Below are 17,844 nucleotides of genomic sequence, written 5' to 3'. Positions count from 1 at the left end.
ATCCTGGAATACCCCTTTAGGGTGCATTCCCACGTGGCGTATTTTGCTGCGTATTTCCCTACCCATTGACTTCAACAGGGAAAATAAAATACGCAGCAGCAAATACGCAGCAAATACACCGTGTGGGAACGTACCCTTAAGTCTACTGTTGGCAAGTGCCGTCTTTTCAATCTATTGTTGGACTGTCAGTCTTTACATACGTTGGACCAGTTGCTGGCTGCGTCAAGAGTGCCAGGACACGCACTATTGACATGAGGCATGGTAACAGTTATCAAGTAACTCAAGAACAATGTTTTGTGTTATTACTAAATCAGAAAAGAGCTGATAACTCCTCTTTAAAAAGGTAAAATAAAGACACAGGACTAAAGACCCAATATTTTAATAGAGATGACATTGGGATATATGTACAGCTGAAATAAAGGTTAAACCTTGTACACCAACACTTATAATAATACTGATATGTCTCAGTAATGGGTCTGATACGGTGGTGATTTCTATTATCATACACAGACAAAATCCTTTGCGTAAAACATGAAAGGAAACTAACAAAGTGCTGCAGAAACATTACAAGGCAAATTTTGGGAGCAGAGATTTGCTGGTCAGGAAAATGCAAGTTCCACTGACACAGAAATTACAGGTAAACAATGGTTAAAAAAAAAAATTTCATGCCATCTGCTATCCCTTAAAAAAAATAAAACCACAAATAAAAAAAGGATTAAATGTAACATTTTAGTGCTTTTCTTTCTCCCCAGTAAAGCAGCGTTTGCACATCTCATACAAAGTGAGGGTTGGTGGAGCAGAGTGACAGGAAGACCCTTCTCCCCCACATCTCTGACCGAGGTCACACAACATATTGCCATTTTTTTGGGCAGGAATTACTAGGTCCTCTGGCAGTGAATGGGTTAACGGTGTCACTAGAACACATGCAGAATATTGTCCAAAAGTGGGAGTGATGAATTGAGACCTAGCAACACGTCAGCACAGCGGTTGACAATGACCTCTCATAATGCAATTTTTGTGTTTCGGAAACTTGTCTTGTCCCTGTAACAAAATAAGAGGTAATAAGGTGGAGTTAAATATATGGGGAAAAAAAAAAAGGGTAAAGCCAGTAAACTCATGGATTTTCTGTTTCAGGGGACCCAGTTCTCTCACCGGCTCTATCAGTTCTCCATAGACATCAAACAACCACAACTTTCTCTTTTGTCCACCAAACACTGACACAGTCACACAAAATGAAGTCTTGCCAAAGATGATTGACAAAAGGAAAAAAAGGTGACTTTTGGGTAGAATTAAAATGAGGCCCTACCGCTGCATGCAGGGAGAGGGGGAGAATACACTCAGCGGCTGCTGATGTTCACCAGGCCGTGAAATTCTTCCCAAGCCCTGAGCAACCAAAGGAAAAAATAAATAAATCTGATTTTGGAGATCGAGAGCTGGCAAACTACATAATCCAAGTATGCACTACATGCCCAGCACTGGACAGCTTCTGGAGTCATTTCTGACTGACCTACCTACCTACCTACCCGTTCTAGCTCTGACCAGCAGCTAGACCAATGTTTCAAAACAAGGGTGCCTCCAGCTGTTGCAAAACTACATCTCCCAGCATGCCCAGACAGCCAAAGGCTGTCTGGGCATACTGGGAGTTGTAGTTTTGCAACAGCTGGAGGCACCCTGGTTGGGAAACACTGAGCTAGACTCTATGGTCACTGGCACAGGAAGTGGTGTCCGTTGACTGACAGATGCAGCCAGTATAGTCATCTGAAGAAACGGAGAGCCTGATAAAGCAATGTTACACTATATGTTGTATCCAATAAAAGAAGCTTTTTTTGTTCTTTGATTCTTAATTTAAAAACAGACCAGAAAAGTGTTACTGTTTTCTAGAGCATGTTAGAAGGGGAGTTGGTTGTGTCGAAAAAAATAAAAATAAAACTGACACCTTAAATCAGAATTGTCTTCTTTGCATGAGGTCCAGCTGTGTTAAAAAGGGGTTTTACATTTTATATACTGCCGGGGGATTAGAAAATCTGGCTCCTCCTGGTCCTCCCAAGATTTTTTAAATAAATAAAATCACTGGCCGAGATGGGCCCCAGCAGTCAGGCCCCTATTGGTTGCATAGTTATCCTGTGGATATGTGTCAAATTACATTCGTAGGATAAGTCATTCCTTTTTTTTTTTTTTTTTGCATCAAAATCCACTATACACCTAGTATTTCAGGTTGGGTTGCTCCCAGGTACAATTTCCTGATGCTCCCTAGCATTAAACCTGAACTACTGTTTTGGGAGGTTTTAAGGGGGTGCCACACACTGCAGATGTTCTCAGGTGGCGTGGGCGAGCTTGCAGCAGCACTGACATGTATGCACACAAAGCTTTTTTAGATGTTCTGCTCCCAGTAGAACATAAGCTGAGAGTTTCATTACTACAGTGTTTCCCAAAGAGGGTGCCTCCAGGTGTTGCAAAACTACAACTCCCAGAATTCCCGGACAGCCAAATGCTGCCAAAAGGCTGGGAGTTGTAATTTTGCAACATCTGGAGGCACCCTGGTTGGGAAACACTGCTCTACTGAGTAGAAGATATGCAAATAAAGCACTTTATATCCTTTTTCTTTTGTATGTGTATTCAATGTATACATGAGCACCGTGGCTATTGCAACAGCTAATCTGAGGGAGGTGCTAGATCCCCTCCAATGGGATACTAATGTCACATCCTGAGGAAGACCATCAATAAAAAAAAAATAAAAGGACTTAGAAAAGCCCTTTAAATATGTAAGATTCAATCATTGCAGGATCGGACAGGCGAGTAACTGTTGGTTTGTAGCGTTAATACATCTTGGGGCCCTTTTGCAATTTTTTTTAAGCTTGGATAACCCCTTTAAGTCAATAAAATAAAAGGTTATAAAAATCAACATGGCAGATCTTCCCACATGCATTCACCTTACATACACTTTAAAGGATAACTCCGGGATGTACAACTTATCCCCTATCCTAAGGATAGGGGATAAGTGTTAGATCGCGGGGGGTCCAACTGCTGGTGCCCCCTGCGACCTCCCAAATGGCGCCCCTGCTCCCTGCATGAAACAGGTGTTTTCGACCACACCACAAAGCTGCGGCCAACACACCCCCTCCATGCAGTTCTATGGCAGAGCCGGAGATTGCAGAAAACAGCGAACTGGCTCTCCCATAGTGCTGCTTGAAGGGGGTGTGTCAGCTGCCACTTCTGGCGGTGGTTGAAAATGCTCGTTCATGCAGGGAGCCGGGGTGCCGTTTGGGAGATCGCGAGGGCTCCAGCAGTTGGACCCCCATCAATCTAACACTTATCCCCTATCCTTAGGATAGGGGATAAGTTGTACATCCCGAAGTTTTGACAGTAACTCTGATTGATGCGAATAGGAAACATATCAAATACATGGGGGGGGGGGGGGGGGTTTGGACAGGATTTCAGATGCTAATTTGAAGTATAAGAAAAGGGTGATTATAATTTTTTTTAATGATTTTATAGTTTCGGTCGCTGGTGATTGGACCCTTGACAGTTGCGGCACCTGTTCATTTTCTGCATGCCATGAATGCTATTGATCAAGGCATACAGAGTGTTAAAATGTCTGAATGAGATTAAAGTCCAATGCCTGCAGTTGCTGGCAGGTGTTGGCTGTAATATACAGAAGACACCTACCGCATATAGAGTGGGTTCAGCCTTTGAGCAAGCTCTATATTCAATGACCACCAAGCGCAACTAAAGGGCCTATTGTCGGTCATTAAAAGGTTTAAAGGGGTACTCCGCCCCTAGACATCTTATCCCCGTTCCCAAGGATAGGGCATAAGATGTCTGATCGCGGGGGTCCCGCCTCTGGGGACCCCTGCAATCTCTCCTGCAGCACCCACTGCACGGAGCGATCTTCACTGATGACTCATGATACAGGGGCCGGAGTATTATGACATCACTCCCCCTCCCATAGGCTTGCATTGAGGAGGATGTGTGACGTCACGAAGGGGCGGGATCGTGAAGTCACAAAATGGCGGGATCGTGACGCCCCTGTATTGTGAGCCATCAGCACGGATCGATCTTCGCTCCGTGTAGCTGATGACAAGCGGGTGCTACAGGAGAGATTGCAGGGGTCCCCGGTGGCGGGACCCTCGCAATCAGACATCTTATCCCCCATCCTTTGGAGAAGGGATAAGATGGCTAAAGGTGGAATACCCCTTTAAAGGAAATAAAAAGCTACAGATACTAACCCTAGGAAGCTCCTTTACCTTGGTGCATGTGTCATTCTCCACTCTCTACCTTGAAATTACTCTTAATACTGGGCCATAAATATTTTCTGTTGAATAATATCAAGTTAAATACTGAAATTGTCAATTAAACTGAATATGTAGAATTTAGGATCACTAGAAAACACAAGGACACCAGTCATGCTATTTTTTTTTTTACCAAACCTACCATAGCGCTATTACATTCACATGAAAGACCCTAGGAAAGAGTGTTATTTTACACGTACTTGATGCTGTCTGTGTGTGTTTTATATTCCATGACTGTATTCGGAGGCAGATTCAGAACTCGGCGTAAAGTATCTCGGATCCGTGCTGTCGTTGCTTGGTCACTTGCAGTTTTATTCCAGATAGAAATGATGTCTTCCTAAAATGAAAGCATTAAATCATCTTTACTATAAACTGCCTCAAAAATCAGTGTGTGCCCAGCAGTCCACCCTATCAACAGAAACACTGTGTTCCTTTAAAGGGGTATTCCGGGCAAAAACATTTTATCCCCTATCCAAAGGATAGGGTGATAACATGTCTGACCGCGGGGGGCCTGCTGCTGAGACCCCCCCGCGATCTCCCTGCAGCACCCGCATTCTATGCGGTTGCTGAATCTTCAGTTTCGGAAACCTCTGTCACGCCCCTTCCCATACACATGAATGGAGGGGGCATGGTGTGACGTCCCCAGTCCCAAAAACCCAGACGTTTCCGAAACTGGAGATTCAGCACCCGCAGAGATTGCGGGGAGTCTCAGCAGTGGGTCCCCCACGATCAGACATCTTATCCCCTATCCTTTGGAATAGTCTTCCCCTACCCGGAATAGTCCTTCAAGGAATTTAATTTGTCAGCCTCTTCTGTTGTCTTTCTTGCTGTTTCTATCTCTTAATCTCACACAAGGGCAATTGCCTAGTAACAGTGTGAATAAGTCTTAGTGACATTCTTTTTATTTGAGTCTATGGGAATTTGTGTGTCAGTGCTTGTATGAAGAAAATGCATGGCCTGCTCCAAAAAAAGTTCTCCTGACTAATCAGGCAGAGATAGGACCGCCTCTATCTACTCATGTGATGCTCTACAGTCATCTTGGGATGGATAAAGGAAGACAGAGCAGGGCGACCTCTCATATACAAGATATCATCAGAAGTAGGCTTAAGGCTGAACTGCAGTGGGTACAATATACAGTACATATGTGAAGTGCTCAGATGATAGACTGACATAGTGGGGGTGCAGGGAAAGTTGTTTTTACAAAGGAGGTCTGCTTTAAAAAGGTGTAGAAAAACATAGGTTCACAGCTTATAAAAAAAAGTATGATAATGCAAAATTGAAGATCTAAAAATGCAGCATTGATCATGTCAGCAGAGTGTTTGTGGTAGTTTTAAATATCTAGTTTCTATAAACTACACTGGAATCACTAAAGTCTCAGACTACATTGGAACTGCCGCATGATAGAGGGCCCTTGTAAGAAATGGGTTATTTGTGTAATGCACAGCCAGGATGGTTTCTCCACAGAGCCACGTCTTGTAGAGGTGGAGTCCCAATCTGTGGAAAGCCCTCTATTACACTGATAAGCAATAATAGGGAATATAGATAAATATTGTCTGAGGGTATGTTCACACTACAGAATTAGCAAGAAAAATTACCTTGCTTAATTCCTCTTGGAACACCCACTCTTCTGCTACATAGTAAATGGAGCAGAAATGATGCGGCATAGGCGCTTATTTTTACAGCAATTTCCGGTCGAAATAACCACCAAATAAAATTGAAAGTGACCCCACATATACTCCTCTGCTAATGCTAAAAATATAGAAAAATAGCTATAGTTGTTCTGTATGCATACAGTCAGTTGATGCATTGGGGGCTGTCTGGACCACTCCTGTCTCCTCTTGTAGCCCCATCTGACCACCGAGCCTGAGCCACCTCTCAGCAAGACCGATGTAAGAACTTGCTCATGACTGTGTCACAGACTGTCTCACATGGCTTCACATCACTGCTGAGAGGTGGCTAGGACTGGGGCTACAGGAGACAGGATTGGTCTGGGTGACCACTCCAAGTGCACCAAAGGACTGTAAGTATATAGAATTACTATTGTTATTTCATTATATTTTTTCAGCAGTGGCAATATAGTAAATATGAAGTCACTTTCCCTGTAAACAAAGGGACATTACTTGGGGGATCAATTTCTGCAGTGTGAATGGTTCAGCAGAAAACCTACTCACGCTAATATTTAGTTTCATGCAGTGGAATTCCTGAGTGCAATTTTGCACGCAGAAATTCCATAGTGCAAACATATCCTAAACCATAAAATGCTTTTACCATTCCGAAACTATATAAAAAAAAAAAACACCTAACACTTTTTTTTTAACCCAAAGATCGCCATCTAAGCTACTACTTAGCACTAGTTTCTCACCTGGAAACGGACAGAGACAACTGCCCCACAGATCTCCTCCCCAACCATAAACTGCTCCCCTAACATCGCTAGAATGAGATTCTCCCAGCAGCGAGAAGCCAGTCCTTTACGAAGGCGGATTATCCACTTTCCTCCATTCTTGTTTGCATCATCCTAGACAGGAGGAAATAAAGGAAAGACACTTGGGGAGATTTATCAAAACCTGCGCAGAGTACAAGATGACCAGTTTCACATAGAAACATAGAATGTGTCGGCAGATAAGAACCATTTGGCCCATCTAGTCTGCCCAATAATCTGGATACTATGAATAGTCCCTGGGCCTATCTTATATGAAGGATAGCCTTATGCTTATCCCATGCATGTTTAAACTCCTTCACTGTATTTGCAGCGACCACTTCTGCAGGAAGGCTATTCCATGCATCCACTACTTTCTCAGTAAAGTAATACTTCCTGATATTACTGCATAAACCTTTGCCCCTCTAATTTAAAACTATATCCTCTTGTGGTAGTTTTTCTTCTTTTAAATATGCTCTCCTCCTTTACCATGTTAATTCCCTTTATGTATTTAAAAGTCTAAACAAACAACAAAAAAGTGGTCTCAAATGGCTGGAGGTGCTCAACCCCAAATGCGGTTGTGCATTTATACTGGGGGAGCAGATCCTGCCCTTGTAGTCCGTTGCTAGGGGCGATCCCCAGCATAAAAATGCATACACTGGAGGATGCCTGCAGTGGACTACAAGTGCCACTATAGAATCCTACACCAGATAAACGGTGTGGATGTGTAACAATTAGAATAATACAATACAGGAATATGGGTGCACTACTGTGGTAGATGTAAACAATACATTGGCTATCCATCAACACTGATGTTAAAATTGAGACATTCGCCAGTGTATCCTTATATGAAGGACACACCACACCTTTATGTATTTAAAAGTCTCTATCATATCCCCTCTGTCTCTTCTTTCTTCCAAGCTATACATGTTAAGGTCCTTTAACCTTTCCTGGTAAGTTTTATCCTGCAATCCATGTACTAGTTTAGTAGCTCTTCTTTGAACTCTCTCTAGAGTATCTATATCCTTCTGGAGATACGGCCTCCAGTACTGCGCACAATACTCCAATTGAGGTCTCACCAGTGTTCTGTACAGCGGCATGAGCACTTCTCTCTTTCTACTGCTTATACCTCTCCCTATACATCCAAGCATTCTGCTAGCGTTTCCTGCTGCTCTATTACATTGTCTTCCTACCTTTAAGTCTTCTGAAATAATTACTCCTAAATCCCTCTCCTCAGATACAGAGGTCAGGGCTGTGTCAAATAATCTATATTCTGCCTGAGGGTTTTTACGCCCCAGGTGCATTATCTTGCACTTATCCACATTAAATTTCAGTTACCAGAGTTCTGACCATTCTTCTAGTTTGCCTAAATCCTTTTCCATTTGGCGGATCCCTCCAGGAACATCAACCCTGTTACATATCTTTGTGTCATCAGCAAAAAGACATACCTTACCATCAAGACCTTGCTCTGAATATTCTCCATTGACTACAATCCTCTGTTGTCTGTTACTCAGCCACTGTCTAATCCACTCAACAATATTGGAGTCCAAGCTCAAGGACTGTAGTTTATTGATAAGTCTTCTATGTGGGACAGTGTCAAAAGCCTTACTAAAATCTAGATATGCAATGTCTACTGCCCCTCCGCCATCTATTATTTTAGTCACCCAGTCAAAAAAATCAATAAGATTTGTTTGACATGACCTCCCTGAAGTAAACCCATGTTTTTCATCTTGCAATCCCTGGGATTTTAGATGTTCCACAATCCTATACTGTAGTAGGGTTTCCATTAATTTCCCCACTATTGATGTCAGACTTACTGGCCTATAGTTGCTTGATTCCTCCTTACTACCTTTCTTGTGAATGGGCACAACATTTGGTAATTTTCAATCTTCCGGGACAGCTCCTGTTACCATTGATTGGTTAAATAAATCTGTTAACGGTTTTGCTAGCTCACCACTAAACTCTTTTAATAATTTTGGGTGTATCCCATCAGGCCCCTGTGATTTATTTGTCTTCACTTTAGACAGCAAACGTAGCACCTCTTCCTCTGTAAAGACACATGCATCAAAGGATTCCTTAGTTTTCCTCTCTAATGGAGGCCCTTTTCCTTCTTTTTCTGTAAAAACTGAACAGAAGTATTCATTAAGGCAGTCGGCTAGCCCCTTATTCTCTTCTACATACCTTCCTTCCTTTGTTTTTAATTTAGTTATTCCTTGTTTTAATTTCCTTTTTTTATTTATATATCTGAAGAATGTCTTATCCCCTTTTTTCACAGTCTGAGCTAGTTTTTCTACTGCCTGTGCTTTAGAAGTTGTTATAACTTGCTTGGCCTCTTTCTGCCTAGTCTTGTAGATTTCCCTATCTTCATTGCTCTGGGTTGTTTTATAATTACTAAATGCTAGTTTTAGCAACCAATCAGATCGCTTCTTATTTTTCAGAGGTCTTTTTATGGGCAACTGGTAAACTTTTCCTCTGCACAGGTTTTGATAACTATTCCACACAATGCTTGATGCTATTGTTACTGGCTTAAACATTCAATACTCCTCTCCTCACTATTTTGCCTGCTAGTAATATTAGCAGGATTTCCTTTGATCCACAACAACTTACCTCCCACATTGGTTTGATCCCTTCCTTAAAAAGATGAAAATCACTGTGTCCGGTCAGGTCACCGGGGCGGACCATGTGGCTATAGAACCTCCAGAACTGTTCCACCTAGTTAACAATGCAGAGACCTCAAATAAAGTATTAAATGATTTATCTATGTACGGGGAAATTGTGATTTTGGGGGGGGGGGGGGGGGGGGGGGGGGGGGAGTTAGTAAAGTGGAAACAAAGAAGAAAGAGCTCTGAAACCCCCAACAATACTGAGACAGGGGGGGGAGGCAAATACACGGTTAATTGCTATTAAAGTGAATGGTTAGATGAGACAGCCTATGAATATAAGCATTTTCTAGGAGAGAAAAAAAAAAGTTTTTAATGTTTTTGGTTTGTTGTATGGAAACCTAACTTATGTCCAGAGCCTTAAAACTTTAAAGATTTTATTCTTGCAACTATGGGTTTGTGACAATATATCGAATATAGGCAATCTTCCGTAAGCTAAAGTTCCCCGACACCTAGCTGATGCACTGAAGAAAACAAAGAAATGAGCAGTGCTGCTGTGTAAAACTAATGGAGGATTGCCTAGACAGATATTTTATTAACCCCTCAGTCAAGGAGTATCAATCGCGAACAAGTTTTAAACCACTGAATGCAAACAAAAATGGTCCTCTTTACTGAAGGCAAGAAGCATAAAAATGGACAACCGGAATATTTATATGCTGTATAATCTTTTTGAAACAGCACATAAAAAAAAAAAAAAAAACTACAAACAAACAGTACAAAAACTACACTAAACTCAGTGTACACATGGGAGCAACACACCTGTAACCACACTATACCACTGGCCTAGCATCCTTACCAATAACTGACAGCTGATTTACATAAGCATATACAGTGACTACCATCAAAGGTTGGATTAATGCTGGAGCAGAATTTGTGCTCAAGCTTAAGTGAGATCTAGAACATAAGAAACTGATAATCAAAAATAAAGAATCCAGCCATCAGCATGGACCCATAAAAGTATGTTCAAACGAGCGGGTCTACAGAGAGATTCCTGCTGTGGTTTTCAGCAGCAAAATCTTGGAAAATTCTGCTGCGGAAAATCTGCCACGGGAAACTCACTGCAGACCCGCCTGTGTGAACCTAACCTAAGACTAGCAGCTTTATTGCCGAATGACAAATAAAATCATCATTTCTATCCAATGCATTACAGACTTAGTTATACCAGTCTGTAATTTTCTTAGTTATACCAAGCAATCCTATGACTTAAACGTATAGATTTCAATGGTAAGTAAGCTCCTTGCTATAGGTAGCTGTAAGAACATGTCATCGTTTACCTAAAAGCCATCAAATGTCCAGACCCCATGATCATGGCTGTAACTGAGTGATCCAAACAGTAAGCAGTAGGGATCGACCGATATCGATTTTTTAGGGCAGATACCGATAATCTGCGACCTTTCAGGCCGATAGCTTATACCGATATTCCGCTATAAGTTATCGGCTATTACACACCCATCCCCCGGCCCCGCAGATCAATGATTTAAAGCGGGCGCTTGAAATCAATGAACTGCAGCGGCTTTTGCGGGGCCAGAGACCGCCACCGCCCGCTTCTTTCCCCCTGCCTGTCCTGGGGTCCTCCCTAGTCCAACCACCACCACTGCCCCATTGCCTCCCCCATCCCCGGTTTTATAATTACCTGTTCTCAGTTCTCCTGGGGTCCGCACTACTTCTGGTTTCGGCATCGTCCTGAGCTGTCACTGTGCGCACTGACAGTGGCGTCGCGTTGAGGACGTCACTCGTCATTGCGCAGTGCACAGGACGCCGCAGGAGCCAGAAGTAGAGCGGACCCCGGGAACTGGTTATTATAAAACCAGGGATGGGGGAGGCAATGGGGCAGCGGCGGCGGTCTCTGGCCGGGGCAGGCATTATCGGCAAGGTAATTGCTGATACCGATAATGTCCAAAATCGTGATTATCGGCCGATAATATTGGCCAAACCCATAATCGGTCGATCCCTAGTAAGCAGCTTTATTTTGCATTAGAAATCTCTGCCATTATTTTTCATAATGGTGAACACAGGATGGCAAAAAATCTATTAAGAGGGATTGTCATATTATGAGCCCGTTCCAGACAGCACTGCTTTTGGTGTTGTACGGTAACCCCTTGAACCAAAGTGTTAATATTTAGCAGGCACTCACAGAGGCAAAGGTTCCAATCTGCTTGATGTTCTGTTCATAACTCTGAGAGCTTGTTGGTCTTCCTGGAGTTCTGCGGGAATACCAGAATGTATAGTTGTACTGTAATGGATGCTCTGCTGGACCTGGCACGACTGTCTGTAAATACACAACATACCATGCAGTTACCTAGGGACCAAATTATACATAACTACACCTGTGGCAAATCCTGGTATACAACCTACCACAAGCTGATCCCTCCCTCAACAACTGTATTGGATTACACTTGTGAACCTCAAGATGTTACAAAACTACAACTCCCAGCATGCCCTGGCAGCCAACGGGAACACAATATGAGAATGTAACATAAAACCATCTCAAACCCATTTTGGAGTTTGCTGTGTGGTTTTTGGTGCAGCTTGATGTGGCTTTTCATGTGTTCCTTTTTCAAGCTCCAACAGATTTCAATGTGATCAAGCAGAACTGCTCTTTTTTTTTCAGCTTTATATTTTGAAAACCATTTTATTGAACACTTCCAGATTAAGGCAATGGGAGATTAAAATCACATTATTTCTGGCAAAGTCTTTGCAAGTGTGAACATACCCCTAACGGCAATTGACGTAAATGTACGTCATGGTGCAGTGGTATTTAACGCACCATGAGGTACATTTACGCTCCGCGTCGGTCCGTCATGCGTTGTAGGTCCAGGCTGCTATCAACAGCCAGGGACCCACCGGTAATGGCGAGCATCGCGTGGATGTCTGCCATTAACCCCTAAGATGCCGTGATCAATACAGATCATGGCATCTGCGGCAGTGCGATACTTTGAATTGATGGTCGGATCGCCCGCAGCGCTGCCGTGGGGATCCGATCATCCAGCATGGTGGCCGGAGGTCCCCTCACCTGCCTCTGGCTGTCTTTAGGGTTCTTCTGCTCTGGTTTGACCTGATAACACTGATCATTGCTATGCCCTATGGATAGCACTGAACAGTATTCACAATCAAATGATTGCCATAAATAGTCCCCTATGGGGACTATTAAAGTGTAAAAAATAAATAAAAAAATTTGAAAAATCATCAGTTTTTCCCCATTTTACCACCGAAAAAGCGTAAAAAAATTATTAACATATTTGGTATCCCCGCGTGTGTAAAAGGCTGAACTATCAAAATATATTGTTAATCATCCCGTAAAATGAACGGCGTAAACATAAAAAAATTCCAAAATTGCAGCTTTTTTGTCACATTTTATTCCCCCAAAAAAAGTAATAAAAAATGTAAAAGTAAACCATAAGCAAAAGTGGTAGCGATAAAAACTACAGACCCCGGCGCAAAAAAATCAGCCCTCATACCGCCCCATGTACAGAAGAATGAGAAAGTTATAGGTGGGGTCAAAATAGGGCAATTTCAAACATACTAATTTAATTAAAATAGTTTGAGATTTGTTTAAAGCAAGACAATTATAGAAAAGCATATAACATGGGTATCATTCTCATCGTATTGACCCACAGAATAAAGAAAACATTTCATTTTTATTGTAAAGTGTACAGCGTGAAAACAAAACCTTCCAAAATTTGGTAAATTGTGGTTTTTGTTTTCAATTTTCCCACGTAAATAATATTTTTTGGGTTGCGCCGTACATTGTATGGTAAAATAAGTGATGTCATAAAGTAAAATTGGTGACGCAAAAAAAAAAATTTAAAAAAAAAGCCCTCATATGGGTCTGTGGATGGAAATATAAAAAAGTTATGATTTTCAGAATGCGAGGAGGAAAAAAACGAAAATGCTAAAATAAAATTGGCCTGGTGCTTAAAGGGGTACTCCCGTGGAAAACATTATTTATTTATTTTTTAACAACTGGTGCCAGAAAGTTAAATAGATTTGTAAATTATGAATTCGGGTAGAAAACAGACATGGTGCACATCTACAATCTTGTATAATTATCTGATTGCTTCTCAGCATAGTATCAAAAACAGGTTGTTAGTATACATTTTTTATCAAAAAGTACAAGCCCACTCGCCACGTCAAGGCCACCTATTTAGAGTGGGTCCCTAACGTCCCTAGCATAAAATGGCGTAGCACTGGGCGGCGACCACCATCGCCGCGACACCAGTGCCCACGGGGGGGAAAATGACCCACTGGCAGAGCGGCCCCAATGCCACTCAAACCAGTCTATGGGTCGCACCTCCCCGCAGACACGGCGCCACGGCAGCAACGGACACCGCACAGCACCACACCAGTGTGAACAAGGTGTAATGGCTCACTTACCATGCTCTCCCAGTCAGACTGGGAGGCTGCTAGGAAAGAAATGGCCCTTGTGTAGCTAACTACTACTTATATAGGGTTGGGCTGAGGGGGTGGGGAAGAGTGCAGACACATGTTCAAACAAAAAAAAAGGAGGGGATAAAAAACACAGTGTGAATTCGGGTAGAAAACAGACATGGTGCACATCTACAATCTTGTATAATGATCTGATTGCTGCGCCATTTTATGCTAGGGACGTTAGGGACCCACTCTAAATAGGTGGCCTTGACGTGGCGAGTGGGCTTGTACTTTTTGATCAAAAACGTATAATAACAACCTGTTAGTTTTTGATATTATGCTGAGAAGCAATCAGATCATTATACAAGATTGTAGATGTGCACCATGTCTGTTTTCTACCCGAATTCACAGATTTGTAAATTACTTCTATTAAAAAATCTTCATCTTTCCAGTACTTTTTAGGGTCTGTATACTACAGAGGAAATGGTTTACTTTTTTGAACACAGAGCTCTCTGCTGACATCACGAGCACAGTGCTCTCTGCTGATATCTCTGTCCATTTTAGGAACTGTCCAGAGCAGCATATGTTTGCTATAGGGATTTTCTCCTACTCTGGACAGTTATTAAAAAGGACAGAGATGTCAGCAGAGAGCACTGTGCTTGTGATGTCAGCAGAGAGCCCTGTGTTCGAAACAGCAAACCATTTCCTCTGTAGTAGTCAGCAACTAATAAGTACTGGAAGGATTAAGATTGTTTAATAGAAGTAATTTACAAGTCTGTTTAACTTTCTGGCACCAGTTCATTTTCATAAATGGGAGTACCCATTTAACCCCTTAAGGACTATTTTATTTTTACGTTTTAGTTTTTTCCTCCTCGCCTTCAAAAAAAATCATAACTCTTTTATATTTTCATCCACAGACTAGTATGAGGGCTTGTTTTTTTGCGACCAGTTGTCCATTGTAATGCCATCACTCACTTTACCATAAAATGTATGGCGCAACTAAAAAAATACTATTTGTGTGGGGAAATTAAAAAGAAAACCACAATTTTGCATATTTTGGAAGGTTTCATTTTCACTCCGAACAATTTATGTTAAAAATAACATGTGTTCTTTATTCTTTGGGTCAATACGATTAAAATGATACCCATGATTACATACTTTTTTTTATTACTGTTGCGCTTAAAAATAAAATCGCAAACTTTTAAATCAAATTAGCATGTTCACGCCATTCACCATACGGTATCATTAACATTTTATTTTAATAGTTCGGATATTTATGCACGTGGCGATACCAAATATGTATATACATTTTTTTATTTATTTTTTATTTTATTAATTTTTTTACACTTTTTGGGGGTGAATTAGGGAAAATGGGACAATTTACATTTTTTTGTATTTTTTCTTTTTTTCAAATTTTTGTAACTTTTTTTTTTTTTAATACTTTAATAGTCCCCATAGGGGACCATTTATAGCAATCATTCGATTGCTAATACTGTTCAGTGCTAGGCATAGGACATAGCACTGATCACTATTATCGGTCATCTTCTGCAGAAGACCCGTGGAAGGCAAAGGAGGCAGGTGAGGGGACCTCCGTCTGCAGTTCTGGATGACCGGATCGCCGTGGCAGCGTTGCAGGCGATCCGATCATCCATTTTAGTGACCACAGTGCTGCAGATGCCTTGATCTTTATTGATACGGCATCTGAGGGGTTAATGGCAGACATCCGTGCGATAGTCACTAATCTTCGCTGCTGCTTCTAGGAGTTTCAAAACTACAACTTCCAGCATGCCCAGACAGCCTTTGGCTGTCTGGACATGCTTGGAGTTGTAGTTTTGCAACATCTGGAGGGCCACAGTTTGGAGACCACTACACAGTGGTCCCCAATCTGTTCTCTTCCCAGCATGCCCTCCGGCTGTCTGGGCATTATCTGTTTTCTAACTTCGTGTTTCCCAACCCGTGTGCCTCCAGCTGTTGCAAAACTATAACTCCAAGCATGCACTAACAGACCATGCATGCTGGGAGTTTTAGTTTTGCAACAGCTGGAGCCACAAGGGTTGGGAAACACTGAGTTATGTAACAAACTGTGTTTTGCAACCAGTGTGCCTCCAGCTGTTGCATAACTACAACCCCCAGCATGCACAGACAGCCAAAGGGCATACTGAAAGTTATAGTAGTGTGCCTCCAGCTGTTGCATAACTACAAGTCCCAGCATGTCCTTGTGTCACTGCATGCTGAGAATTGTAGTTTTGTAACATCTGGAGGTTTGCCTGGCTATGCGCTGACAAGTACTTGCCAGTGCATGGCAAGTATTTGTCGGTGCTTTCGCTTACCAATGCTCAACCCGTGGCGTACTCCTATGGGTACGTGTACCACGGGTTGAGAACCCAGGCCTCTGGTTGTTGGTCTGACTCTTTTTTTTTTTTTTTTTTTAGAAAAGGTGTATGTTCGACAACTTTTCACACTAAAGGAGAGCTGCACCTTATTCATCATTATGCTGCGCATTATTGATGAATAAGGCGCACTCTAGTCAAAGAATAGAAAAAAAAATGGTGGAAATGTGATCTAACATAGACATTTCTTGATAAATCTCCCCCCCCCCCCCCCCCCCCCAGGATATGGAAGAAGCATTTTTATATAGACATGGAGACAGGGGTTCTCCACCATAGAACATGATGGTATAAGGCGATAACCCACCCTTGGTGGGGACGCCTCCTTTAGTATTCCGGTACGCGGTGTACAGTGCAGCGTCCTACCTTCTTCTTGCAGGAGCCCTGGTTCTTGTCCTTGTCGTTCTTTTCCTTCTCACTGTCTTTCTGTGTGCCGTTCTCCTCGTTCTGGTCATGATCCCCGCTGTCATCGTCCTTCAGACTAAAACACAATCATTATAGTAAAGCTATGAATACTAGAGAAGGCCCTGATCCTGGCAGAACGTCCCTTCATGTCAGTGTTTTCCAAGCACTGTGCCTCCAGCTGTTGCAAAACTACAAATCCCAGCATGCCCAGACAGCCTGGGAGTTGTAGGTTTGCAACAGCTGGAGGCACACTGCTTGGGAAGCACTGCTCAATGTAATGTGCAGGAAGCCTCTCTAGCTATGGATGCTCATGTACAGTACAGCAAACAGGTGATCGCTCTAGCGCCAGTATCCATAGACGATGTGTTACTATATACAGTTTTAGGAGCCAATGCACACGGGCACAGGTATCGCAGGATGTAACACTACACGCTGTAGCACTGTGCTATGAGCGCAGTGGGCGTTCCCGGGCACACCCTGTCGACCCCATAACGGGGGCTCCGTGTCGCTCCGCATCACCACAGCTCTCTATGTGTCTCTGCCCCAAGCCCCTAACTCACGCATCAAATTTGTTGTTCATCGTCTTCGTGCTCCTCTCCCCACCACTTCCGCTTCCTGCATAACATTCCTCCGCACGCTCGCCGTCGCTTCCTGCATTACCCGGCACTTTGTAGACGGGGACGTGTTTCCAACCGGACAAATATAAGCCGCGGACAACGGCGAGATCTGGCGGCCATTTTGAATAGGGAAAATAAGGTTTTCATTACAGTTCATCCTCACTTTGGTTAATTGACCTTCTTCTGGGTAAAAACTGTAGACAAATGAAAGACAGAGAAGCCTCATAGGACTGTGGTACTGAATGTGTCAGTGAAACACAGACATCACCATATTACTGCAGAGGACCCTCAGAGGACTGTGATACTGAAAATGAAAGTGACACAGACACCACTGCAGAGGACCCTCAGAGGACTGTGATACTGAAAATGAAAGTGACACAGACACCACCATATTACTGCAGAGGACCCTCAGAGGACTGTGATACTGAAAATGAAAGTGACACAGACACCACCATATTACTGCAGAGGACCCTCAGAGGACTGTGTTACTGAAAATGAAAGTGACACAGATACCACCATATTACTGCAGAGGACCCTCAGAGGACTGTGATACTGAAAATGAAAGTGACACAGACACCACCATATTACTGCAGAGGACCCTCAGAGGACTGTGATACTGAAAATGAAAGTGACACAGACACCACCATATTACTGCAGAGGACCCTCAGAGGACTGTGATACTGAAAATGAAAGTGACACAGA

General features: G+C 42.7%; 1 protein-coding gene across 1 annotated transcript; it reads right to left on the bottom strand.

The window, feature by feature from the left end:
* Positions 1 to 360: 360 nt before the first annotated feature.
* EIF4E2 (eukaryotic translation initiation factor 4E family member 2) lies at positions 361 to 17,227 on the bottom strand. Its single transcript, XM_056565516.1, has 7 exons — positions 17,086 to 17,227; positions 16,487 to 16,601; positions 11,500 to 11,634; positions 9,313 to 9,417; positions 6,652 to 6,804; positions 4,490 to 4,626; positions 361 to 1,041 (listed from the first exon to the last, which is right to left on the bottom strand). The coding sequence occupies exons 1-7, from the start codon at positions 17,103 to 17,105 to the stop codon at positions 1,002 to 1,004; spliced, it is 705 nt and encodes a 234-aa protein (XP_056421491.1). The 5' UTR covers positions 17,106 to 17,227; the 3' UTR covers positions 361 to 1,001.
* Between the last annotated feature and the right edge of the window lie 617 nt (positions 17,228 to 17,844).

This window comes from Hyla sarda, chromosome 3, assembly GCF_029499605.1.
Source record: "Hyla sarda isolate aHylSar1 chromosome 3, aHylSar1.hap1, whole genome shotgun sequence".
Classification (NCBI taxonomy): Eukaryota; Metazoa; Chordata; class Amphibia; order Anura; family Hylidae; genus Hyla; species Hyla sarda.
This window is presented reverse-complemented; position numbering and strand designations above follow the sequence as displayed.